The 26,863-nt window shown below is 52.2% G+C and overlaps 1 protein-coding gene across 14 annotated transcripts in view; it reads left to right on the plus strand.

Moving 5' to 3' along the window:
• The window catches only part of SLC2A9 (solute carrier family 2 member 9), a 225,401-nt gene that overhangs the window by 119,377 nt on the left and 79,161 nt on the right, over nucleotides 1-26,863 (plus strand). For all 14 annotated transcript variants that reach the window (XR_011437222.1, XR_011437223.1, XR_011437224.1 and 11 more), the window contains 2 exons: nucleotides 2,217-2,349; nucleotides 18,224-18,411. Coding sequence is in view for 10 of the 14 variants with exons in the window: in XM_023638351.2 (XP_023494119.1) it covers nucleotides 2,217-2,349; nucleotides 18,224-18,411 (321 nt within the window). In the remaining 4 variants the exon portion in view is untranslated. The remainder of the gene's footprint in view (nucleotides 1-2,216; nucleotides 2,350-18,223; nucleotides 18,412-26,863) is intronic.

A 26,863-nucleotide genomic window follows, 5' to 3' on the forward strand; every position in this document is an offset into this window, starting at 1 on the left:
TACACACACCAAAAAAGTTGTAGTGAAAATTCCATGTATATGTATGTGATTTTTTTGATTCCATGATCTTTTTTAAAAATTGAGATATAATTCACGTACCATGAAATTCGTCCTTTTAAAGTGGTTTTTAGTATATTCAAAAAGTTGTGCAAACATCCCCTCTTTCTAATTCCAGAATATTTTCATCACCTAGGAAAAGAAACCCACACCCATTAGCAGTCACTCCCCACTCCCTCTGGCCTCGGGCAACCACTGATCCACCTTCCGTCTCCTCTCCTGGTCTCTGACATAGAGGTCTCCTCCAACGTGAAAAGCTGGCATTGGCCTCACAGGGCAGTGGAGGGACTGTTACCACACGAAATTGAGGTTCTCCTACCCTATGCACATTAAGAAAACCATTATTATAGCATCAGCTTTTAGGAAAAGAAAACAGCTTTATTGCTAGATTGATCTACAGGGAGACAGGAGGCATCAGCTCTCAGATCTATCTCTGCGATCCAGGGCTTGGGGCAAAATTTATGGGATGAAGGGCAGGGCGGTCTGAAGTGTGACGATGGGTGATTGGCAGTGAGGAGAAGTGAGGTCATCGATGGCCTGTGCGAACATAGTCAAGCCTTGTGGCTCTTCATAGGACACATGTTCACAAAATGATGGCTTTAGTATGACCTGAGGGTGGAGTTTTCAGCCCTTTGATGTCAAAAAGGTCACTTACTGGGTATTTGTGCTGGCCCAGTTGGTGGTCTCAAATGGCCTGAACTGGACAAGGCGGAGCTCTCAGTTCCTGAAAGACGACCTTAATTACTCTGTTGATAAGATGGGGTCAGTTGAACTGGTCCTGGGGGCCTGTGGTTACAGAACTGTGCTGGCTGGTGAAATCAGAAGAGTTCTGTGCATATAAATTGCTATTATATACAGAAAGGGGAGTAGAATTGAAAATCAGGACGTGGACAAACCAGAGGGCTCTTATGCTTTGACAAGCCACTCCCCTGCTCTGCTTCAGGGGTCCCTGCCTCCTCTACCCTCATGTGACCTGAGAACGTACCTGGGCCTCTGTCATCAAGGAGCCCAGGAGGGAGGGAGCCTTGGGAGAGCGCCACGGTGGGGAGTCCGCCTCCAAGAGAACAGCTGTAGGAGAGACACAGAGACTGACCCTGAGAGCGCTGCCAGTGTGGCCCTCAAGGGTTCTTTAGACACATTCCTGTGGGATCCCCACCTGAAGCCCACTGGACCATCGCCCATTGTGTGAAGTCTTTTCAGGTCTGAATGTGTCTTATTTTCTCCTTGGCTGTCTCCTTTTATTTTCTTAGGAAATAAAACATGTCAAGACCTTGGCACTAAGCATTTTGCTTTTCATCCTTTTCCCCATCAGAACTGCCTCGCGTTGATAATCTTTTTTCTTGAGAGGCACAGCGAGAGTTTATTTGTAAACCTGGGTTAAAAAAAAGCAGGTGGGGAAGAATGCCGCCTTGATGGACACAGTGTCAGGGCTCCGTGCTGCATTTAAGCTGCATTAGAGCTGAATGGTGCTGTGGGAAGCCACTCAGATGCCTCTTGAATAAGCACATTGTGGGGCCCTGCTTGCCTTTCACAGCCGCCTGGAAAATGAAAAGCTCTCCTACCTCAAGGGTGGGCTATACTACCGGCTCCCACCCCCCCATTTCTGTAGGGAACTGGGACATCTCCAGCCACCGCCCTTCTTGTCTGTACGCTCACAGGAGCAGGACGGGTCGGGTGTCGCAGCCTCAGACGCATCTAGGTGGTGGCACCAACCTGAGCCGTAATTTCCTCTGTGTACCTACTGTGTGCCAGGCCCCATAGTCAGAGCACTATCTGATCCACTCTCACAACAGCTTGAGCGGCGGCTGAGATTGTCACCATCCCACAGGTGAAGAGGTGACTCTGAGGGGCCATGAGGATGGTTTCCGAGGCCACACAAACAGGAAAGAGTGGAGCCCCTCAGGCTCGCAGTAACGCCCCAGGGGTGATGGGGTCTGCCACTCCTTGGCCCCCCGAACTCCTCCTTCTCAGGTCACTGCCTCCCAGGTGGATTCACCAACCTCTTGCGTGGAGAATGCCAGACACACTGGGCTGGTCCGTGTGGACCACAGAGCAGAGGGCCCTTCTGCAAAGAGCCAAAGCTGCTTGGCCCTGTGGCCCAGCCCCAGCATAATGACCAAAGGCCATGTCTACTCACTGGCCTCCTCTTCTCCCTTCAGGAGAGCACCTGGCCGTACCTGTTTGGAGTGATTGCTGTCCCCGCCGTGGTCCAGCTGGTGAGCTTGCCCTTTCTCCCCGAGAGCCCGCGCTACCTGCTCCTTGAGAAGCATGACCAGGTGGCAGCCGAGCAAGGTAGGGGCCTCTGTCTTTCCCACCAGTTCCAGCCTCTTCCTGGGGTCACTGCCGCCCGGCGTGGGGAGACCTGCGGCCGTCCCTCTCTGCAGGCGCTGTGCTGGGTGCCCTAAGACGCCCTATACCATTTCATCTTCCCAACAGCCTGCTACAGGTGGCCCAGGGAGGGGACATGGGTCACACAGGTAGCCTGGAAAAGCCAGGACAGAGCAGGATAAGAGCCAGGTGTACTCAGTGCTGTGTGGTGTCTTTCCACTGCTGCCTTTCCACTGGTCCCCGCTGCAGAGAGGATGTGAACGCAGATCTCTTAGTGGTTCAAGTCTGTCGCAGGCCTCTCTCCACTCTGTCTCTCTTCACTGACCAGTTCTCCTGTCTTAACATTCCCACGAAAGGAAAGGAAAGGAAATATACAAGCAGAGAATGAGCACAAATATCACACCGGCACTGGACCGGTGCCTCTGCTCTGTGGCCCACCAGAACGTCCCCAGCGGCCCCCGAGGGAGACAGAAGTAGACCCGTTTTACAGGAGAGACATGAGGCCCATGGTGGGGCTTGGGAGTCACCTTAGGTACATTTCCTTAAATTCCCCAAATGCTGAAGCGCTGGGTCAGACGCAAGGCCCTGTATTCAGAATCAGAAGCATTTCTGCAGAACCCAGGAGAGGCAAAATCACTTTGTCTAGAGGGAGACAATGTAGAATGAACAACAGCATTCCCATTCTTTTCATAAAAGAGACACAGTCGGCAGCACCGTGGTTAAGCGTGAGGGGTTTAGAGTAACCAGAACCGCCCTTGACATCCCCCTCTGCCGTCTGACCTGGAGCCATTCTTTTAACCTTTCTGAGCTTTGGAATCCTCATCTGTAAAAAGGAAATGATGTAAACCCCCACCCATGGGCACGTTGTAAGGATTAAATTAGATGATGCGTGTAAGGTTCATAGTATTGTCTGCTGTTACTATTACTGAGGACTCTGTCTCTTTTCTATCCGTGTCCTTTCCGGTAATCTAAGTTTTACTAATGTCCACATCCACGAAAAAAAATTGAGAATAATATATAGTCTTTAATATAATTTGTGCAACATCTCTTAAAATCCACACAAGCTAAGTACTTTCTGAGTTAAAAAATAACATAATGAAATATTAATCGTTGCCTCTATTTGTCTAGCAGTTTATGGTTTGGATCCATTTTCTTGTTTACAACATTTCTATAAAGTGAAACCAGAGAGCATTTTCATTGTTTCATTTTTTTGGATGAAGAAACTGAGGCTTACAGGGGTGAAGTGACTTGCCCAAGGCTGTGGTTATGTGGTTTTTGCTTTCTAGAGGCCTTTAAAAATGTGATGGAAACCTCAGATCTTTCTTCGATAGAGCTTTCTTCAATAGAGCACCCGTATGCACAAAATTTGCATGAGGTGGGGGTGGGGGAAGGACTTGAGCCCATACTGCCGCAGAAGACCACGGGTGGGGGGGGGGGGCGGGGTATCCTGGTTAGTGACCGCTCCCCCAGCTCACAGCCAGTAAGTGACAGAAGGATTGGGATGCAAGAGCGGTTTCCCTCCCACCACCCTCATGCACAGAGGGAGGCCAGTGGGTAATGTCCTGGGGGATTTCCCACACAGCCCGTGGGGAGGCAAGCCGTCCAGAGCCCAGGAATCAGTCTTCAGGGAATGAGGCTGCTTGCCAGATGGTGGAGGCTCTGGAGCGAAAAGAAGGCTCAGAAAGAGCCAGAGGGTCTGGTTCTGGAAAGAGGCTGGGCTGCGGATTGTTGGAAGAAGGCGATTCCTCCTGCTCCCTCTCCCGGGTGCCCCTCCACTCGGGAAGAGCTTTTGGGAAGCGCTTCAGCTAAGCTCAGTTGGAATGGGCAGTGCATGTAAATGCAGGACAGTGAAGCAGGCTTAAAAGATTGATTTCCTAGCACAGTGGGGAGTGAGGCAGAAGGCCGGTTGTGAAAAAATGATAAATATTACAAGTACGCTTTGTAAAAAGAACAAAGACGTTGGCTAGGTTGAAAGAGAATGTTGAAATTTGCATCTGTACTCATAAAGTGCTAATTTCGCTGCAGACATTCAGCAAACAGTGGGTATTTACTGTGCTGGGCCTTCTGCCAGGCAATGGGGGAAGAGAGGAGCACGAAACAGCGTTCCAGCCCTCCAGGAGGCGAGGGTGCGGGTCTGGTTCAGGGAGCTGGACACACTCGTTAATAGCTCATCTGTTTTGAGAACTCTCCCATCTAAGCACCTCACGTGTATTAGATCCCTAAATCCTCACAGCCGCCATGGACAGTGGTCACGTTATTACTCCCATCTGAAGACAGACTGAGGACAGGATAACTTGACCAAAGACACAAAGCTGGACAAAGGCAGCCCTGGGATTTGAACTCTGACAGTCTTGTTCTAGAACCTGTGAGCTTAAATGAACCACACTCTGTTACCAGCACCTTGTCGGGCACTGTGGGAGACACACCTTGCCTGGGCTATTTGCAATTTGAGGGGAAGGGGCCCCATTGCAGTTAGTTATCGCTATAATAATGCCTCATAACCAACCACCTCGAAATTCCTTGCCCTGACACAGAAGCACTAATTGTTCCCAGGTCTACAGGCCAGCTGTAAAAATCTGGTCATCTCGGTTGGACTTGGCCTCCAATTCTTCTGGTCTCGGCAGAAGCTCTCTCACGTGTCTGGTCAGCTGGTTAAGGCAGGATGGCCCATCTCTGTTCCACATGCTTCATCCTCCAGCAGGCTAGCCCAGGCATATTCTCATGGTGATCACAGAGGCCCCAGAGCAGACGTGGAAAACACAAGCAGTTTTTCAAGCTTCAGATCTGCTAACATCCTATTGGCCAAAGTCAGTCACATGGTCAAGCCCAGAGTCAGAGTGGGTGGGGCGAGGCAGTTACAGAGCAAAGGACATAGATGTAGGGAGGCGGAGAGTGGGGCCATCAGTGCAGCCAGTCCATACCACAGGCCCCTTTCCGGCTTTCCCACCCCTCCCCACCCCAGTTCAGAGTGGCCAGGGATTAAGTCCCAGCTGGATCTGATTCATTTGAGCCACTCTTGTCAGGTGAGCAGAAGCTCAGCACCTAAAAATGGGGGGAAGAGCCCAAACCTCCACTGTGAGAAAGGGGATTTGTTTAATGAGCAGAAATAAAATATTAGCACAGGGAATGTGATAGGATGTTGCATCAGACATTGGAGTCTGGGAAGTTGTATCGATCAAGACACCTTTGAGTGTAAGAAACAGAAACTCAGCCGCATAAGCAAAAGGGAAACTTTTAACTCACTTTCCCTGGGTTTGAGGGCTCGAATAATGAACACTCCTCTTTCTAGCCCAAGTTGGACACCAGCTGAGAGACGGATGCAGAAGTGGAGGAGATGGGATAAAAATGTTACTTCCAGTGTGGAGAAAGCCTTCTTGGAGAAGTGGCTTTAGGTCTGATGGTGAGGAGAGCCTTGTAAGATGGTCCTCCCGCCCTGAACTCGCGATCTACTCATGGGCTCCCGGACAGGGCCTGCCCCTGAGAAACTTAGAACACGAGGAACAGAGACTGTGTGCCCCTCCAGCCAGACAGATCCCAAAATGAAAGGGAGGAACTAGGTTGTGTGGGCCATTACTCTCCCCAGCTTACCAACCAGCTAAGTCCCTTCTCATCTCCTGGGGAGGAGTGAGTGCAGGGTGGGCACAGAGGGAGTGAATGCTAATGTAATGCTGCTCCAGGAGGAAAGCACTATTAGGAGTGAGTAATAAGTGTTCTTCCTAATAATAGGGAGTGAAAGGACTGGCCTTCCTTCAGGCATGGTGGGATCCAGGAGCTAAAACCAAGTCATTAAGGTACTGTCGTTCTCTCGACACATCCTAGACATTCTTCGATTTCACTGGTTTCATTCTTAGACAGGCTCTCTCCCCTTGGCACCAAGATAGTCCTGAGCAGCTCCAACTTTAAACGCTGTTTTTAGAAAGAGATTCCCTTTCACACAGCCTACGTCTTAGTCCCTGAAGGAAAGACTTCTAATTGGCCCTTCTTGGGTCACGTGGCTATCCTTGAACCCATCACTGTCCTGGGAGTTAAAATTCCCTGATTGGCTAGTCTGCATTTATTCTGAGTAATTGGAGGATGGACGGCTGTACGGTTTGATTGACGTCTCTACTAGAATTATAGGGAGTCTAGGATAATAGCTTCAAGAAAAAGGTACAGGCAAGATAAAACAGCTGTAGATGCACATCAGCATGAAGGACCGATACCTCTTGATGCTCCTTCCCTGGGCGTGCCCTGTCTCCCCTCCTCTGTCATCTGTATTGGTCTTTGCTGCCGGAACCCCAATCAGGCAGATAGACTAGGCAGAGGGCCCCGGCCATAGTCCCCAGACAAGCAAAAAGCAATGCTTTTGGTTGTTGTTGTTTTGTGGATGGGAGGGAGTATGTTCCTGTAGCATTCAGAAGCCAGTTACTAGCTAGAATCCTGGCCTAAATAGAAAAAGGAGACTTCCCATTATTGGCTGCCATCACGATCAGGAGAGGTCTGTCTGTTTTTGTAGAGAAGGGTGTGCATATCAGGATTAAGGTCAGCCACCTTATGATAGAAAAGCCAAATGATGGCGTCTTAAACAAGATATAAGTTTATTTCTGTTATCACATAAGAAAATGTTGTCAAACGGTCTAAGGCTGTTACGAGTCTTCAGGTTGTCAGGGACCCCGTGCCCTTCATCTCTCCGTCTGCCATCTTCGGAAGGTTGCCTCATGGTCCAAAGGGGCTGCCATCATATCTGTATTCCAGCCAGAAGGAGGAGGGTGAGAAGGGATTACTTGCCCTTCCACTTTAAAAAGTCTCCTTGAAGGTTCATGCACTTACGCCGTGTCTCTTTGGTCAGAGCATGACCACGTGGCCTCCCCTAATTGCCGAGGAGGCTGAGAAACGTAGTAGGTTAGAGCACTTTGCCACGGAAAGTCAGGGCCTGCTCCTAAGGAGGCGGGGAGAATGAGTAAGAGCATCTGGCCACCGGCAGGCTCGGCCACCGTCTGTAAGGAAAGCAGCTGGAGGACCTCTTGGCTGGGACCAGCCAGACTGAGGTGTTCGCGGTGTCTGGAGGCTGACTCATGATTCCTTCCAAGTGTTGCTATTTAAACAGCCACTTGATGCTTATTTAGAGGTGAAGCTGAGTGAGCTCTGATAATGAGCTAAGTGAAAGCGCTGAAGTTAATGGGAATGGCTTCGTTTCCCACTCCCGAACACCCCCTGGCACTCTCACTCCCACCCTGTGAGGATTGTCAACTGCATTCTGCTGAAATCAACTCCCTGCATCTCAGCACATTTCTAATGATGCCTTAGTGCCTTAGGGAATGTCAATGCCCCTCACCCACGGATGCTCTGGGCAACTGCCTCAGTGGCCTGAGCTGGATTAAGGGGCTGCTCCACAGTCCAGAGATGGCTGGAAACATCCAGAAGGCAAGGTCACATCCAGGTGGACAGAAGTGGGCCCCAATAATGGCCCTTATTGGCTGACTCTGTTTTCTCTTTTGTGCTAGTAGCTAAAGTACATTACCTAGTTACAAGGGGTCTGGCTTTTACTAAGGCGAGAAGAAAGTATCTTCAAGTGAATTCACGCCAGAGTTGAGTTGACCACACAAGCTTTTCCCAAACTGTTGTAACACTTGCCCTTAAGAAGAGCACAAATTACCTGGGTGGCCAGGCCTGAGGTGCAGGAGTTAATGTCCCTGGGGCAGGAGCTGGCAGATAATTGCCCATGCTCCCCTGGGGGGCAATTCTGGGAGATGTTCCGTGTGCTGCTCAGAAGTCCAGCAGAACTGACCCCCTTTGTTCCTAGAAGGCTCCTCAGTGACATGCCTTGTATGGCCTCCTCTTCCCCTGCCTCACTCTCCCCACCCCTCACACCCACTTTCTGCAACCATTATTCATGTCAACCTCCTGCACTCAATCCTTGTCTCAGGCTCTGCACTTAGGGATCCTAGTTCTCCTGACCATGGAAAGTTTCTTTCCTCTTCTCTCCTGAAAAATGGGAATACTGTCCACTTCAGAGCATGCTTATATGTGAGTTAAATCAGTAAAGGCAGATGGAGCACATGGAACCGTGTCCAGCAGAGAGTAACCCTCAGAGAGCACTAACCAGTGTCATTTCAGTGTTGACCTTAATGGTGATGATAGCTCAAAAAGAACCTCACCGCTGGAAATAGATCCAAATGGAAGAAGGCAACAGTCTGGCTGCACTCAGGCATCTGGCGTTCGTCTTGAATCCCATCCTCTAGGAAGGAAATGTCTCGTGGAGGTGGAAATGCAACTAGTAAATTTCCACCCTCCCCAGTGTCAATCCATTGTTTTTACAAAATAATCAGATGTTGCCTTTTTATATTTTAACAACCATAGTTTAGCAAAACCCACTGAAACTCTTCATTTGGAATATTTTTAAACAGGAATATTTTTTAAACAGTTTGTAAGGTTTTTTTAAATGTGCAGATGAGAGAGTTTGAACTGGCGACCTGGGTATGTACTTTGGCTTCCAAGTCACGCAGTGATGGAAACCTTTCCACTCGTCTCTTCCCTTAGAACAATTTCTTTCAAGAAGTTGCTACTTTCTCCCTCTTGTTAACGTGTCACCTTAGCTTGAAGAGATGGATTACTTATGTCTTGCCTTTTAAAACCTCTGCTAGGCAGCTTATTGTCAGCAGCCACTGCGGCTGTCGACGGGCTGGGGCACGGAGGAGGGGGCAGCTGTGTTCTCCCGTCTTTGTGCTGCCACTGTTTGTAATATCTTTCATCCCCGGTCTCTTTGAAGGATTCTTTATAAACTGCCTGTACATTTCTCAGGGTTAATTCAATTAAAACCAAATACTGCCATTCCCAGATCCCCTAACTGATAATTGCACAAGTAAACCAACGTATCAATCTACGCCGAAAGCAAAGAGAAATGAAGGGCAGCTGTCAGCTCCTCCACTGCTGGAGCCCCCCTCCATGTCCCGGGGGCCCTGTGAGGGCTCCAGGGTGGGTCCATAATGAAATGTTATAAAACTACAAACAGGAGTCCCAATATTTTCAACTACACCTCTTCTTAGGTCCCCCACTTTGGATCCTACTGCTGTCAGTAATAAAAAGACACGAAAACTAAGTTAAAATCCCAACAAACTCAAACATGAATCCCAATAGCGGTTGAAAATGAATGCTTTGATGAAACCTCCTATTTTCAGAAGCTCCGAGGCCTGTGCTGTGCAGGAGAGAGGAGCTGGCGCTGCTCCCGGTGACCACAGGGGGCCATCACCCCGGGCTCCACATAAGGTCCCTCTCGCACCTAGCCACAGGGGCTCTCCAGGCCACGAGAAGGAAGGCGTCTGCAGGTTGTTCTGCGCTTTGCTCTGGCAGGAGGTGATAATGCTAAAGGAGGTGATAAAATGTACTTGCTGCCGTAACAAAGGACCATGAGCTGGGAGCCTTCACACACTTCACAGTTCTGGAGGCCGTGGGGCCAAAGTCAGGGTGTCAGCGGGACCCGCCTTCTCTCCCAGCTTCTGTGCGGCCGGCCGTCCTCGGAGCTCCTGGGCCCGCAGCGGCGTCTCTCCCATCTCTGCCTCCATCTTCACATGGCCGTCCTCCCCCGTGTGTGTGTGTCTCTGTGGCTCTCTCCTCTTCTTATAGGGACACCAGTCATATTGCATTCAGGGCCCACCCGCCTCCAGTGTGACCTCATCTTAACTGATGTCTTAATTCCGTCTGCAAAGACCCCGCTTCCCAATAAGGTCACACTCACAGGTCCCGGGTTAGGATCGCAACGTGTTTATGGGGACACAATTCGACCTACAACAGAAGGCTGCAGCGTTTTGTACCCACTGTCGGGCTAAAGATAAAAGGAAGGAAAAATAGAATACAGGGGCGGGGGCTGTAGCAGGTACTACTGTGATAGGTAACAGATTTACTGTGCTCATTGCTCATTAAGAGCCAGTACTGTTCTAAGGACCTCGTGTGTGTGACATTTAATACTGCTGGCAGCCCAACGCTGTATGTCCATCTTACACATGGGGAAACTGAGGCAGAGAACCATGAAGTAACTGGCCTGGGGTCAGACTAGGTGAGAGGTGGTGGAGAGGGGATTGGAAGCCGGGCAGTGTGGCCCCCATGCCAGGCTCTTCGCCGCCATATCACATGATCACATAGCCGGTCACGGGGCGGGGGAACTCCGCAGGTGCTGTCGCACCAGATCGTCACACGGACTCCTCTGGAACCTGAGAAATGCAGGTGCGTGAGGCTGCAGAGACCCGCCAAGGTCCCACAGCTGATGGCGGCAGACCGGACGTGAGCCCAGTCCAGCGTGTCTGCATGGCCGTGCCCTTTCCTCTGTGCCGCGCGTGTTCCCCGTGGGGTGGGCGTTCTGTGGCTTTGGGGGGCCTGCAGGAGCCTGCGACCGGGCCTCAGTCCTCCCTCTGAGCTGGCCAGGCACAGGCGCAACCTCCAGTTCCTGCATCATTGATCCGGAAACGTCAGGGCTGGGATCCGGACACGGTCAAGAGCACCTGCTCTTCTTTATTCTCTGTCGAGCGTGTGCGCCGTGGGCTGGCACAGTGCCGCCGCTCAGCCCGCAATGTGACCAAGAGGAAGCACGTGGCGTCACACGGCCCCCAGCCCCGCCACCGTTTCCCCGATCAGCACACCGGCCGCTTCCGAATCCCGGGGCTGTCCTGCTTCCAGCCATGAAAGGTCTCCCAGACCCGTCCCGTGGAGGCTGGTGGCCTGCGTTGTCCACTCAGGCCCAGCTAACATGGGGCATGTGAGCCGCCACCCTGCCCGCTGGGCTCAGCCCAACCCAGCATCCACACCCTTCCCCACCGGCGGAGAGGACAACCTCAGAATCCCTCTGAGCCCAGCCCCAGGCGGCCATGACTGCATAGGCAGAAGGAGATGCCCGAGGAGCTCTGTCCTCCATCCTGGCACTTCGAGGGAGCCGGCGCCCCAGAAGGCCCTTGCCTGGCAGCCAGGCACCACCCTGGCAGGCTCCCCAGCCGACATGCACACCTGCTCAGCACTTTGCCGGCCCCACACCTCTCCAGGTGTATGCTCACTACCTGGCCCTCATGCAATCTGTGAGGCAGGCATTAGTGTCATCGCTGCTAGAGGTGAGGACAGGGGCACAGAGAGGCTGAGGCACTCATCCATAATCACACAGCCAGGACCCGGCGTAGCAGGGGCTCCAGGCCCACCAGCCTGCCCCTAGCGCTGTGAGCTCAAACATGAGGCTTGGGGCTGCCCAGTCTGAGTTTTCCACCCCGTCCCTTCCACCCTCGCTGCCAGCCCTCGGGCAGCGCTGGGCAGACACGCCCCACATTTGCCCTTAGGTTTTGCATGATGCTGGTTTCACTCATGGCTGCTAGTCTCCCAGCGGGTTACTGGTCCCTGAAAGAGGACAGTATGAGCGTTGCATCCACGGGGATCCAGGCTCGGGGCTGGTGCTCTGCATACGTGGGCCCAGGTGGCTGTCATGACAACCTGGAGACACAGGTGACCTCAGCCCCACCTTACAGGTGAGAGCCTATGGTCTGCGAGATCAAATGCTCTTCCTCCATCATATGGAAAGCGAGGGGGCATTAAACCAACAGCTGTCTGATTTCAGCGCCTCTGTATGAGTTTCCTGTGGCTGTTCTAACAAATTACCACAAACCTAGTGGCTTAAAACAACACAGACTAACTATCTTACAGTCCCAGAAGGCAGAGCTCCAAAACGGGTCTCCCTGGGCGAAACCCAGGTGCCGCAGGGCTGTATTTTTCTGGCGGCTCCAGGGGAGAACGCTTCCTGCTTCTCCAGCTCCCAGAGGCGCCTGCAGCCTCTGTTTCCATCCTCACATCTTCTCCAACCAGGACCTCCTGCCTCCCTCTTATAAGGGCCCTGTGGTTACACGGGGCGCACCCGGAGAATCCAGGATCACGTCCCCATCTCGGGGTCCTTAACCGAGTCACAGCCTCAGGGGCCCTTCAGCCATGTAAGCCACACATCCCCAGGCTCTGGGGCTTAGAACGTGGCCTTATGTGGGAGGCCATTATTCTGCCTACCAAGGGGCCTCCTAAAGGACAAGGATGGCCAGTAACCCAGTGATATTTGCCTCCACTCTCTGCTCTATGCGCCCCGTGGAATCACCTCTCTTGGATCCGCTCCTCTGTGACACATACCACACGCAGTTCCAGTGACATGTCCTGATGGATTCGTGCAGGTTGTCAGTAGGTGGTCCAGCGAATACATTTAGGAAAGATGGAGCGAAAGAGAATGAAACAGGTGTCTTTGCTGCAGGACTTATCAGAACCTTTACTGTTCTAGTGTAAAGAGACAGAGCGTGCACCGATACTAAACTTCTTTGACCAAAGAATCTTATTTCCATGGAGCCTCCCCTGGGATTGGAATGCCTCAAAATGCACTTTAGGAAATGTGATGTGGCTGTGTGATGACAGGGTCTGCAGTTTTTGTCCTCTGGCCCTGAGTCCGAGCACAGTGCCTGGAGCACAGTAGAGCTCAGTAAATGCTGTCCCGAGAATGGGCCGGAAGGGGGCTGTGATTTGTCAACCAGCCCTGAGGCTGTCCCTTTGAAAGGCCTGTGCCTTGTCCCCAAGGGCTGTGTGTTCCCTGGAACTTGCTGGAATTGACCATCAGCCTGGAGTACCTGAAATTCAGTTGCCAGCCAACCAGCAGGGCCGAACCAAATCCCCCCAGGCACCCAGGACTGCGGTGGAGGCCAGGCCTCAGGCCAGCCTGGAGGCAGAGGAGGATTTGAAGCCTCCTCTCCACTTGGCAGCAGCCCTGTGGCCTCCAGAGCAAAGAGGGCATTGAGATGACCCACACAAGGCCGGCTTCCCGCCCCTTCCTGGGCCCCGCCCCTTTCCATGCCCTGCCAGGTGCCCGGGGGCCATCTGGATCAGGGGAGCTCCTCCTGGGATCGGGGACACCTGGGGGACCTGCAGCCGGGAGGGCCCCGGCCCAGGATGCAGCCTGTGCAGGCCCCATGGGAGGCACGTGAGCACATGCCCATCCCCTCGCAGCCCGTGTGCCGGTGCCCCCAGCTGCATCGGTTTGTCGCTGCTGCTCTGCTGGGGGGCAGGGGTGGCTGAGGGCCACAGGGAGCCTGTCACTTGTCAACCTTGCTGCACTCAGAACAGCTGGGGAGGCCACTGGGATACTGGTCCCTCCACTGGTTTAATTCTGTCGACACTCGGTCATCTCTCTCCGTGTCTGTCCGCGCAGGCACAGCCCCCACTTCAGTGTTCACAAAATGCTCCTCCTTCCCGGTCACCCCAGAGTCTCCATTTTTGCTCTTCAGGCAGAACGCGTCCGTTGCATACACCCTCCGTGTCAGGCTCTACAGAGAAGAAATAAGACAACAGCAGTAATAATAATCCTTGTTTGTTGAACACCGCTTACGTACCAAGCACTTTACATACCTTGTTTTTATTCCCCGAAACAGCCCCAGAGGGAGGTTTTTGATTTCCGTTTCATGGAAGTGCAGCTCAGAGAGACGCAGTAACCTGCCTGGGGTCACACAGCAGAGGCAGGCGTGGGTGTGAAGCCCAGGCTGCTCTGGCTCCATGGCCTTCCGTCTGCATCACGGCGTCCCTTCAGTAGCCCCTGCTCGGGGGGCGTCCCTAGGAGGAGTCTTGGCAGGTGTGTGGACGGTCATCACAGCCGGGAGTGAAAGTGCCGGAATGAGAAGGGGCTCAGCTGTGACCGGGCCTGGGGAGGCTTCCGGAAGGCGTGGCTGCCGAGCGGGCCCTGAGGGAAGAATGTTCCACAGGCCACGAAGTGGCGGGGCATTGTGGGCAGAAGGAACAGCATGTGCAAGGCACAGAGGCACGTCTTGGGAGGCGTCCTCTGCGGCAGCAGCGGGACAGGTGGGAGGAGCAGGCTCGGGAGAAGCAGGGGTGGTGGGCAGAGGGCTCTGCAAGGCAGATAGAATTTTGGGCCGGGTCCTGCTGGCAGGGGCGGGACAGCGAAGGCCTGAGTGCAGGAGGATGGTCACCTGGGAGGATGGAGACTAGGGCAGGGAGCCCAGTGGGGCGACGCTGAGGCCTGAAGTGAGACTGGACCTGGGGCCCCAGAGGAGCACGTGGCACTAGAGATCAGGAAGGCGGAATCAGTGGGGCTTGGGGATGAGATGAGACCTGCGGCAGGGCCTTCAATGCCCGCAGGCACTCCAGGCCTTCCTTGGCCTGCTCCTCCTATGACTTCTGGCCAAGAAAGAATCAGGGAAGGCTTCCTGGAGGAGGTGTGTCTGAGCTTAGACTCAAAGAACAAGTAGGGTAGCCAGGTGCAGAAAGTCAAAAGAATATTCCAGAAAGAGGAAAGGAGCAAATATACCCATGTGTCTTGTTTCTCCTGAGGGTCAGGGTGTGTGAGGTGACTTTCTGTCTTGACTTCTGTCAGCCTGAAACACCCCCTCACCGCCATAAGTCTAATTAACATCCATCACCACACAGAATTACAATTTTTTTTCTCATGGTGAGAACTCTTGAGAGCCACTCTCTTAGCAGCTTTCAGATACACGCTACAGTGTTGTTAACTGTCGTCACCAGCCTGTACATTGATGTCCCAGGACTTATGTGTTTTATAGCTGGACGTTGTACGTTTTGGCCCCCTTTGCCCCTTTGCCCAGTGCCACCCCCTGCTTCCGGCGACCACTCATCTGTTTTCTGTATCTACCAGTTCGGTTTGGGGTGGGTTTTGGTTTTTTTAGGTTCCACATATGAGCAGGATCATACAGTATGGGTCTCTGTCTGACTTCCTTCCCTCGGCTGAACGCCCTCCGGGTCCAGCCATGTTGTCTCGAGAGGCAGGACTTCCTTCTGTTGGTGGCTGAGTGACACTGCCTTGCACAGAGACACGTTTCCTTTATCCGCTTGTCCGTCCTGGACACTCATGTTGCTTCCAGGTTTTGGCTGTCGTAGATAATGCTGGAGATGCTGCTGGTTGTCACAGCTGAGGGGGTGCTTCAGGCATCTCGGGGGCGGAGGCCGGGGAGGCTGCTGACCATCCTCCGAGGCACGGGGCGCCCCGCCACGCGGAGCTGTCCACCGAGCTGTCAGTACCTGCCGCACAGCAGGGCGCGGCTTGGCCAGCTGGGTGGGCTCGGCTCCGATCAGCAGGCACTAACCCGGCACCTGTCCTCCGGCCCCGGGAGGTGGCCCTCAGGTGCTCACCGCGAGTGGACAGAGGGGGTGCCAACGACAGTGCAGGGAGAAAGTGCTGCGAGGGGACTCAGGGCACCAAGAGCCCAGGGAAGCCCAGCATCGGGGAGGGAGGAGGAGAGCTGGTTAGGGAGGGAAGGTGGGAAGAACATTCTCGGCAGAGGGAACAGCATGGCCAAATGCAGAGAGCCGAGAAAGCACAGTGTGTACAGGAGAGACGAGCAGTTTGCACATCCAAGAAAGAGGCATGCACAGACGGAAGGGGCAGGAGGGGGAGCTGAAGGAAAGCGGAGGCTGGGCTTCATCCTGTGTACAGTGGAGAGCCCGGCGGCCTTTTAAAAATGAAACGGTTAACATGCCACAACTAGAAGGACCTACAACTAAGATATACAACTATGTACTGGGGGTATTTGGGGAGATAAAGCAGAACAAGAAAAAAAAAGATTGGCAATAGTTGTTAGCTCAGGTGCCAATCTTAAAAAAAAAAAAAAATGAAATGGTGAGGCGTGTGGTGGAGCCCGCAGCGTGGAGAACATGTGTGTGCAGGTGCTCTGCAGGGCGTGGGGAGACGGGACCCAGGAGAGCAGCTGGGGCTATTGCGACCGCCCAGGGGAAGGTAACGTGCCCGGAAGCAGCCCGGCGCTTCAAAAACTGAAAACGGAGCTAAGGCAATCGATTGTTTCACCCTGTCAAGGGATTAGCTGTTGCAGGTCGGCTTCTCCAGGAAGCAGGTGCTGAGAAGGGTCCGGGGACAGCAATTCTGCTGGGGAGTAACACGCGGGGAGAAAGGGTGCAGAAGCTGGACCAGGCAGGGGAGCGTCAGACCTCAGCGCCATGTGGCAAAGCGTCTGCAGGCCCAGTGCCCATGCATCACAGGAGCACCCACTGGGCAGAGACGCCTGGGCCCTGTCCCACCACCGGGTGCACTCGTGGGCTGGGAGCCACTATGAGAACAGCATCACCTGGCCTTCCAAGTTGAGGTGGATGCCCACGAAACTAAGAGCTGGAGGCTGCCAGCTGTCTACACTGCTCATAGCCAAGCAGTGAGTCCTTTCCTGAAGGGGACCTGAGTGGGGCATCTCTGTGTCTGCCATGCTAGTCACACAAGGTACGCGTCCTCATCCAGTCACAGGAACCTTATAAGAAGGGGGGTGGGGCAAGTAGAGACAAACTATTTTTATGAACACATATAACAGGAAATTAAATTGATGCTTTTAAAAAAGAAAGAGATCACAACTTTTAAGAGAAAGAAGAGAGATTTTTGTTCTAGGAAACTCTTTTGAGAGCTGAGCATTTAATTTGGCTGAGAGCTTCCTGGCAGCCAAGGTAAAAAGGGTACTAAAAAAAGCAGGTTATAAAGTTCTCCTTATTTCATATGGAAGGCATGTATGTCAGGGAAGAGAGAGAAATGTTTTCCTGCCCTAAAACTCTAGGATTACTTTGTCACATGAATGTTGCATTTTGAATTTTGAGAAAGTATTAGAAATGCTTTGATTTAGTGCATGATGTGGAAATGTTACTCGTTCAGCTACTTCTCCCATTTATCCTTAACAAATGCTAGGAAAAGTATTAAATCATAGCTTACAAAAGAGACATTTGAAGCAGTTTTCAGTATACCACAGGAAATAACACCCAGAGCCTTCGTGGCCTTGCTTCTTGGAGAATCTGGAGCAAGTTTAATGGCTTTTTCTTTTTTTCTTTTTTTTTTTTTTTGCTACTTAAAAAGAGCAATTTCACACGTCCTGTGGTGCGGTGTTTTTAGGGATGACGCCCACTGTGTCGGGAATGGACTGTCCACAGGACCCGTCACAGCAGCCATGTTTCTCTGTTGGTGGATGAATAGCAGAGCGCTGCATAACTTAATCCACATTCTAAAGGGTCTCCCGCCGTCTGACGATTATGATCTCAGGGGTCCAATCAGTCCGTGGGACTTCGCGCCTGTGTCCGTGGAGGTTTACACAGTTAAGGTCTTGGTGAAAAGCGCAGGTGCACTGAGGCAGGACATTTGCAGTGTTCGGCCCGGAAAAGGCGTAAGTCACAGGGTGAGTTTGAGCCCTGGGAAGATGAGCTCTGGGAATATTTCCTGCGAGGTTTCTGTATTTCAGAGAGGCACGTGAAAAGGGCCCTGGGGCTCATTCAGTTCAATGCTCCTTCCGATGACAGAGTTGGCTCCCGGGCATCCTGGCCGAGTGGCGATCTGACCGCTGAGTGGACACTTCCGACGAGGATGAGCGCACAGGGCCAGGCAAACAGGAGGTGCTCATGAAGTACTCATCGAAAGAGCACCTCCTGTGTGCAAAGCTCGGAGCCAGGGTTTAGTGTGTATTATATGATCCAGTGACTACAGCAGCCGCGTGAGGCAGGAATGATTCCAGAAGACTAATATGGGGGTGGGGGGCCTGTTCATTCGCCCGGTGGTAGAGGTGGGATTTGAACCCTGGGCATGCTCTGCTTTGCTGTGGGGCAAGCTGGAGACCCTGGCTCTCGCCTCACTCTTCTCCTAGCCAACTAGGTGACCTTGGGCAAGTCATTGCATCTCTCTGGGCCCCTATTTTCCTATTTTTAAACAAGGGCTTGGGACTCCCTGGTCTCAAAGGCCCCTGCCAGCTCCATCCCTGACAAGGTGTGTGTCTGGGTGGAGGGACCGTCCCTGCGGGGCCCAGCCTCAGACACATCCTGATCCCTGCTGAAAGTCAACGCTTGTCTCCGTTGGCAGCCTTCCGGACATTCCTGGGCAAGGAGGACGTCTCCCGAGAGCTGGAGGAGGTCCTGGCGGAGAGGCGCGTGCAGAGGAATGTCCGCCTGGTGTCCGTGCTGGAGCTGCTCATGAGTCCCTTCGTCCGCTGGCAGGTCGGCACCGTGGTCATCACCATGGCCTGCTACCAGCTCTGCGGTCTCAATGCGGTGAGCGCCCCTCACAGGGGAGGAACCTGACGGGGGCGTTGGGGGGGTGGGTTCAGCGCCTGGATGCCCAGGTCCCTATCCCTGCTCCGCCACCCCCACCGGCTCTGTGCCACTGGGCACCCACACAGTCTGGCCCTCATCTCCTCGTCTGTGCAGTGGGATGACACTGAAAGGAACAATCCAGGCCAGTGTTCAGTGCAGCTGCCAGCACATCCCTTAATCCATGCTGCCTGTCGTTAGAATTACCTACCCCCGGAAATACCTAACTGTCACATTTCTTCATAAAATGGCTATTAGGAAGTTGTAAGTGAGATGATTTAAATACAAGTACTCTTGGCTGGGCTGGCTTCAGCGCATGACTTTGGCCTGAGAAATTCTTAAAGCTTTAAAGAAAAAGTTTCTTGGGGCCTGAGCTGATGTGGGCAGGGAAGTCGGGGTAGGTCGCCCATGAGGTCCCCCAAACCCTAGACGGGTACAGCTCCTGTTCTCTCTCGAGGGCTCCAGAAGGGAGAATCCAGAGATTGGAGGAACAGGGAGGCGGGCCTGGGATCGTTATCATCATCGTTATTGTTGGTTCTGGAAAACAGTGGGTTGCCTCCAGGGGTGGTAAGTTCCCCATTCATGAAGGTGTGCAAGCTGCTGGCCAGCCACTTGGCAGGGGTGCGTAGAGGACATTTTCACACTGAAGCGTCCAAACGCCTTCTGAGGTCACTTACGTAGCTCAGGAGAAGTGTAGCTGGGCCCAGAGGGAGGGAGAGGGGACCTCTGAAGAGTCCCAGACACACTGAACCCCTGTGTCTATTTACGCTGAACGAGCATGAACCTTCGGTGGGCGGTCTGGGGGTGTGGGGGAGGTGATGTCAAAGGGAGCATTTCCGTCCGACAGAGAAGGATGACAGCACGGAAGGGTACACCAGGTGTTCTGCCTCATTCCAACAACTTTTGGTCCTGTTTCCAGAGACCTTGGGATGGAATGAGCTCATCTTGCTCCTTGGTTTTGCCTGTCCCTTGGTCTGTTTGAAGGCCAAAGAGTCAGGAGGCAGGGCCAGCCCGGTGGTGCAGCGGTTAAGTTGGCACATTCTGCTTCTCGGCGGCCCGGGGTTCACCGGTTCGGATCCCAGGTGCCGACATGGCATCACTTGACGAAAGCCATGCTGTGGTAGGCGTCCCACGTATAAAGTAGAGGAAGATGGGCACGGATGTGAGCTCAGGGCCAGTCTTTCTCAGCAAAAAGAGGAGGATTGGCAGCAGTTAGCTCAGGGCTAATCTTCCTCAAAAACAAAACAAAAAAAGAGTGAGGAGGCCCCTGGGTCAACAGCGTGGCCTCGGGCAAGTCCTGCTGTTTCCCCCCCTTTACAGGAGCCAGGTCGTGCTGGACCATCTGGAAGCCGCCCTCCCTGTTCTGAGAGAGCAGAGAGAGAAGTATGTGCTTCTCCAAGCCCACACTTGGAGTCGTAGAAGCCACATATGGAATCTGTATTTAGTGAGGCATTTAGATTGAGAACCATGACATTTCTAAACAGAATGTGCTCCTCCTTTGAGACATAATTTTCCCATCTGCATACCCTGTATAACTTTATAAATTCCACCAGGGCGTCTCCGTAAGCCCGGATGCATAAGTGTTATGATGGAAAAAAAGCATCTCGTCTGCCCCCAGAGCCAGCCACGGTGAGACTGCAGCTTCAGTGTTCTGCCTCCTCGCGTCGAGTGCTTTTTATCGCTCTCTTTGCTTTATTGTTGTGAGAACATCTAGTGTGAGAGCCACCCTTTTAACAAAGGTTTAAGTGCACAATGCAGTAGTGTTGACTATAGGTACGACGCTGCACAGCAGAGCTCAGGAGCCGATCACCTTACTGAACTGAAACTTTACGCCTGTTGATTAGCAGCAATTTCTTCCCCTCTCCCAGCCCCCGGCAGCCACCATTCTCCTCTCTGCTTCTCTGAGTTGGACCATTTTAGATTCCTCACCTAAGTGGAGTCATGCAGTGTTTGTCCTTCTGTGACTGGCTCACTTTGCTTAGCACACTGTCCTGCAGGTTCATCCATGTTTGTCACGTCTTGCAGGATTTCTGTCTTTTTAAGGCTGAATGATATTCCGTGGTATGTATGTATCACATTTTCTTTATCCATTCATCCATCGACGAATGCTTAGGTTCCTTCCACGTCTCGGCTGTTGTGAATAGTGCTGCAGTGAACGTGGGAGTGCGGATATCTGTTCAACATCCTGCTTTCAACTCTTTTGGATAAATACCCAAAAGTGGAGTTGCTGGGTCATATGGTATTTCTATTTTTCGTTTCTTGAGGACCCTCCACACTGTTTTGCATAGTGGCTGCACCAGTTTGCATTCCCACCAACAGTGTGCAAGGGTTCCCATTTCTCTACATCCTCACCAACACTTACCTTTTTAAAGTTTTTTTAATAACAGCCATCCTAACAGGTGCGAGGTGATGTCATGTGGTGGTTTTGATTTGCATTTCTCTGATGATGAGTGATGCTGAGCAGCTTTTCATGTACCTGTTGATTGTTTGTATGTCTCCTCTGGAGAAATGTCTATTCAGGTCCTTTGCCCATTTTTTAATGGGGTTATGTGGAGATTTTGTTTTGTTGTTGTTTGCTATTGAGATGAAGGAGTTCCTTGTATATTAACCCCTTATCAGATATGTGGTTTGCTAAATGTTTTCTCCATTCTGTAGGTTGCCTCTGCTCTCTGTTGGTTATTTCCTTAGCTGTGCAGAAGCTTTGTAGTTTGATGTAGTCCCACTTGTATATTTTTGCTTTTAGTGCTATATCCAAAAAATCATTGCCAAGACCAGCGTCATGAAGCTCTCCCCCTATATTTTCTTCTAGGAGTTTTATAGTTCCAGGTCTTTTATTTTTTTGAGGAAGATTACCCTGAGCTAACATCCACTGCCAATCCTCCTCTTTTCGCTAAGGAAGACTGGCCCTGAGCTAACATCCGTGCCCATCTTCCTCTACTTTATATGTGGGACGCCTACCACAGCATGGCTTGCCAAGCGGTGCCATGTCCACACCTGGGATCCGAACCAGCGAACCCTGGGCCACCGAAGCGGAACATGTGCACTTAACCACTGCGCCACTGGGCCGGGCCCTATAGTTCCGGGTCTTATGCTGAAGTCTTTAATCCATTTTGAGTGAAGAAAAGGGTCCAGTTTCATTATTTTGTATGTGGATATCCAGTTTTCCCAGCCATTTGTCAAAGAGACAGTCCCTTCCCCACTGAGTATTCTTGGCCCCCTTGTTGGAGATCTGTTGACCACACATGTCTGGGTTTATTTCTGGGCTCTCTGTTCTGTTCCATTGGTCTAGATGTCTGTCTTTATGTGAGTACCATGCTGTTTTAATTACTGGAGTTTTGTGATATATTTTGAAATCAGGAAGTGTGATGCCTCCAGTTTTGTTCTTTCTCAAGATTATTTTGGCCATGCATTGTCTTTTGTGGTTCCATATGAATTGTAGGATTTGTTTTCCATGTCTGTAAAATAGGCCACTGGGACTTTGGTCGGGATGGCCTTGAATCCGTAGATTGCTGTGGATAGTACGGACCTTCTAACCGTATGAAGTCTTCCTGTTCATGAACACGGAGTAGCTTTCCCCTGTTCCTGATCTTAGAGGAAAAGCTTTTAGTTTTTCCCCGTTGAGTATGATGTTAGCTGTGGGCTTATCATGTGTGGCCTTTATTATGTTGAGGTAATTTCTTTCTATTCTTAGTTTGTTGAGGATTATTTTTAATCTTTAAGTCAAGAGTACTTAAAGGAGTAGTACTTCCAGCTTGGCGTGCTTAACTTGACACAGAGCAAAAGGCTCTGGAACAAGATCCGGAGGCCTGGCTTCCTGTCTCGCCGTGACCGCAGATGTTCAGTGAGAAACCTGGGCCAGTCGCTTTCCCTCAGCCAGCCTCTGTCTCCTCGGCTGTAATAATAATCAAGCACACACTTATTTAGGGCTTAGCTTGAGCCAGGATCTGTCCCCATGGCAGCCCTATGAATCAGGCACCATGGCTAGGCACAGAGACCTTGAGAGACTTGCCCAAGGTCGCACAGCTAGGAATGGTGGAAAAGGGATTTGAGCCCCAGCCATTTGGCCAGGAGGTCTGGATGCTTAAGCCCCAAGCTGGGAGGTTCCCCCAACACCCCCTCAGAGCATCCCCATGTGTGTCACTGGGCTGTATCCCCTGGCTATCCCTAGGGAGCCAATGGGACACGTCTTATGTTTTCTGTTTTACACAGGAAGGGACAAACACTGGTTGTGGCAAATGCCAGCATCACAGTGCAGCTGTCCCGTGGTTCAGTCCAGGCTCTACCTCTGCACCACCGCCTTTTAATCCAAATAATTCATGAGACCACGCAAGAGAGCTGTCTGACACAGGTGAAAAGCTTTAAAACTTGCTTTGTGGCCTCGGTTTTACCAGAAATTATTTTGGGGTACATGGCCTATAGTTTGAGACAGTTGTAAATTTGCTAGGCATCTCGCCATGCACCACCTTCTTCTGGCCCCAAATGTCCTGCAGGGTAGGTGGTGCTGTCCTCATTTTCTAGATGAAGAAACTGAGGCTTCTGAGGGCCAAGGACTTCCTCAAGGTCAGAGCAAGCGGTGCCTGTGCTGTCAGACCCACACCCCCTGGCACCAGGTGCCCTGCTGGGCTTGGCCAGCCCATCTCTAAGACTCAGGTGCCTTGTCCCAAACCAGTGTTTTTCAGGCTCAGCATCATGCTCATTTGGGGCTGGAAACTTCTCTGTCCTGGGGGCCGTCCTGTGCACTGTAGGATGTTTTGCAGCATCCCTGGCCTCCCCCCACTAGATGACATAGCCCACCCCGCCAGTTGTGACAGCGAAAAGCGTCTCTAGGCACGCCAGCTTGCCCTGGGTTGAGAATCACTGTATTAAACACACATCACATATTGCTCCGTGAGTTTTGGCTGAAGCGTCAATGAGTGGTTTTCACATACTTTAGAAATCAACTTAAGTTGGATTTAACAATATTTGGTTGTTTCTAAATTCATTTTCAGTGTTGGATTGTTTTCTTCCTCTTCTGACAATAGCTTTCAAATTCCCTTCTCTAAAATTAGACCTGTCACTTAAAATGACTGATCGACCCAGCTGCCTTCCTCTTGAGCACTTTGTCCTCTGCATGAAAACAGGGCTTTCACGCAAACGTTCAATCTCTCCCCCGCGAGCAGGAGCTTGCTCGTCGCAGAGTCCGTCCCTTCCCTGGGCCACAGCGGCTCCCACACCCCGGATGCTGCTCCCCTCACTGACCATCCTCAGGAATGCGGGCCCCGTCTCATGGCCCTGTGTCTGTAGCTCCCAGAGCCGTGCAGGACACATGGCAGGCCCCTGGACGTTTGAGGAAAGAAGGAGTAGGAAGTGAGAAGAACAAGCGGGTAGGGAAGCGCTGTTTCTACCAGTCCTGGGGTTGATAATTGGATCAGTACCAATTGTCAAAGCCTGTACAGGGAAGCACAGTTTTCTTGAACCTTCCTGAATCTTCTGGAATTATGGTGGTACTTACTGACTTCAGACTGCCCTTCCTTCCCCTGGATTCTTTCCTTCTGAACAGAGGAAGCCAATCATCCTGACTTCTCTGGGCCTCAGTCTCCTGTTATGAAAAATGGGGATGATACTAATACTCAGTTTGCACAGCTGGACTATGTGAAGCTATGTGCATGGACTAGTTCACAGATGGTAACTTCCGGGCTTGTGCTCGATCTCCCTCCCCGCTTGCCGTGATCAGCATTGTTTTCTTCTCCCTCGATGCCACACATTTTCAAACTCGGCTGCTCAGACATGCAGTCTTGGTTGGGAACCAAGACACCCAAGCTTGTTAGAAATAGCTATCAAACAAGAGTGGAGCAGGGTGCAGGCTGTGAGTGAGCCGTGTGGGCCTGGGGACGTCTGTTATGGATGCTCAGACGCGTTTGTCTACTGCCAGTTTTTGTCCACGTGCTGGGTGCACCAGCATCACAGCGTCCCTGGGTCGCTGGTGTGTCCCTCGAGTCCTTTACTAGTTGTCGCGTGACGCCTCCCTTCCCTGCTAGACCTGGGCTATGAGGATGAGGACGTGCATATTGTTCCCACTGAACCCCAGCGCCTAGCAGACCACTCCATAGACAGTTGAACGGAAGGGTTGGGGGGAGACAAGAAAACCTTAGACAGGCTTGTGGCGGAACATGACACCTTCCCCCTTTGCTGGCCTGGAACTGCATGAAGATCCATCTCATCTGTCAAACCATTGTTAGGAATTCTGCAGCTCAAATCGTGTTTTGCACAAAACTTCTAATCGCAAGTTCGGAAGCATTATAGATAGCTTTTGTTTTGAAGTTCCTCCCCAAATCACTTCCTAACTCAAATGAAGAACTAAAAATGTTCTGTTTCCCTAATAACCAAGACATCTCACTGAAGGAACCTGCTGTGTCCTCGCGGATGGAGAGGATGCTGAATGGAGACCGTCCGTGTGGCCGCCCTAGAGTCGTGGTCCGGAGCACAAGTCCTGGAGTCAGCTGCGTGTGTTCAACTCCCAGCATTGAACTTGCGAGTTACGGGGCAAGTTGCCATAATGGCTCCGTGCCTCAGTTTCCCCAGCAGTGAGGTGGTACCCACCTCATATGATGGTGGTGAGGGTGGATGAAAGGATGCGTCTAAAGCTCTCAGCACAGCGCCAGCCACATAGGTGGTGCTGGATAATCTTAGCTATCATCTTGTAGAAAGAGGGCTGCCCTGGGACCACAAGGCGGCCTGGGGTCCAGCCCACGTCCTCCAACCTCCCACCCATGTAACCCTCTGGCACTTAACCCTCTGACCTCAATCACTAAGACGTAAAATGGGGACATGACTCAAAGGAGGCAAGGAGTGGGGTACAGAGGGGAAGGGCTGTGCAGGGTGTGGCTGTGTTCTTACCTATGAGAGGAGCAGAAAGACCGAGGAATCCAGCACGCCTAGAAAAGTTGTTAAAAGCTGGGATTTTCTCACTCAACATTTGCGGGCTTACTTTCTATCTTTCTGGATTTTCATGACATCAAAGAGCAAGGGGCAGAGAAGGGAGCCCTTCATGGAGCACCAAGAGTCGGGCACCCTGGATCCGCCATCCAGCTCTTCATGCTCACTTTCAGGATGTGAGGCGAGGTCGGGAGGCTGAGGCCCGAGTCCAGGTCTTCGCCACTAGTGGCGACAGCCAGGAGACCACCTGTTCTGTCCTCTCACAGCCTCCCACCTTTCCAAACAATAGCAGCTCACAAAAAGGGGACTTTAGATTTGAAGTTGCCTGACCTGGGAAATCAGCCACGTTAGGGGCTGAGTCACAAGCCCAGCTAGCCCTGAAGAGGGCCCCCGAGTGGTTTGTGGGTCCTGGTTTGGGGGGGGCATGCCGCTGAATCGAGGCCTCCGCTGGTCCCGCTGAGCAAGGCAGGGAGAGTCAGCTCACCCTGCACCTCCGTTGTCGGGTCGAAGCGAGGCCTGATGAGAATGAGGGGTGACGTGTGCTTGGGGTGGTGGATGAGGCCGCTCCGCCGAGGACCAGGGTGCAGGCTTTGAGGCGCTGTCAGAAGCGTGGGGCCCCTCCCTCAGGGGAGAAGGTCTTGCTCTTCTTCAGGGGTCCATCATTTTCCTTTCCCCTGATGCCCTCTGCTCCATCCACCTCCCAGAGTGACTCCACCCGATTTAACACCCGCCTCATTCCATCTTAGGAGGGAAATCAGATGCCCTCTCCCCCAGAGGCAGCAGAAAGGACTGGAGTGACCTGAGCTGACATCCCAGCCCTCACCTGGCCCAGCCTCCGTTTTCTCGTCTGTTAAATGGGGGCAACGATATCGACCTCACTGGGCTGTGGTGAGGATGAAATTAGGTCATGTAGGTGATGGGTCTGGGGAGGTACGATATGTGAGCTCCCTTTCCTCTCCTCTGAAATTCAGAGCAGGTTAGAGATGGACACAGGAATCAGATAGGCGGAGAGAAAAATGTCAGCTGTATGCTGAGTGGGCCTGGATTAGAGGATGTGACTTCAGAAATTGTGGTTAATTCTGCACTCCCAGATTTGAGGCGCCGTCCCAGACCCAGCCGCAACAGAAGGAAGGGACCCAAGGCCCACCCGCCCCGGGCAGGTCCCTCCCTGCATGGAGAGAGCAGAGGGGACACGAGCTTCCTGCGGGAGGCAGGTGCACAGAGAGCCCAGCAGGGGCGCCAGTGAGCACACAAAGCTCCTCCTTCCGAAGGCCTTATCCCTTATCCCTTATGTGGTCCCTTGTCCCTTGGGCTGAGAGAGAGGCGTGTTCCCCAAATGGCAACAGGAAGTGAAGGGAAAGCAGGTCCCCGCCTGACAGTGGAGGAAGCGTGGGCACATTTCCTGGGACACAGTGTTTAATAAATGATAAGCTTTCCTGTCTTCTATACTTCAGAATAGGGCCTGTGCCCCACCGTCCGTTTGTGGGCACCACCTCTG

The sequence above is a fragment of the Equus caballus genome, chromosome 3 (genome assembly GCF_041296265.1).
Source record: "Equus caballus isolate H_3958 breed thoroughbred chromosome 3, TB-T2T, whole genome shotgun sequence".
In the NCBI taxonomy this organism is placed as follows: domain Eukaryota; kingdom Metazoa; phylum Chordata; class Mammalia; order Perissodactyla; family Equidae; genus Equus; species Equus caballus.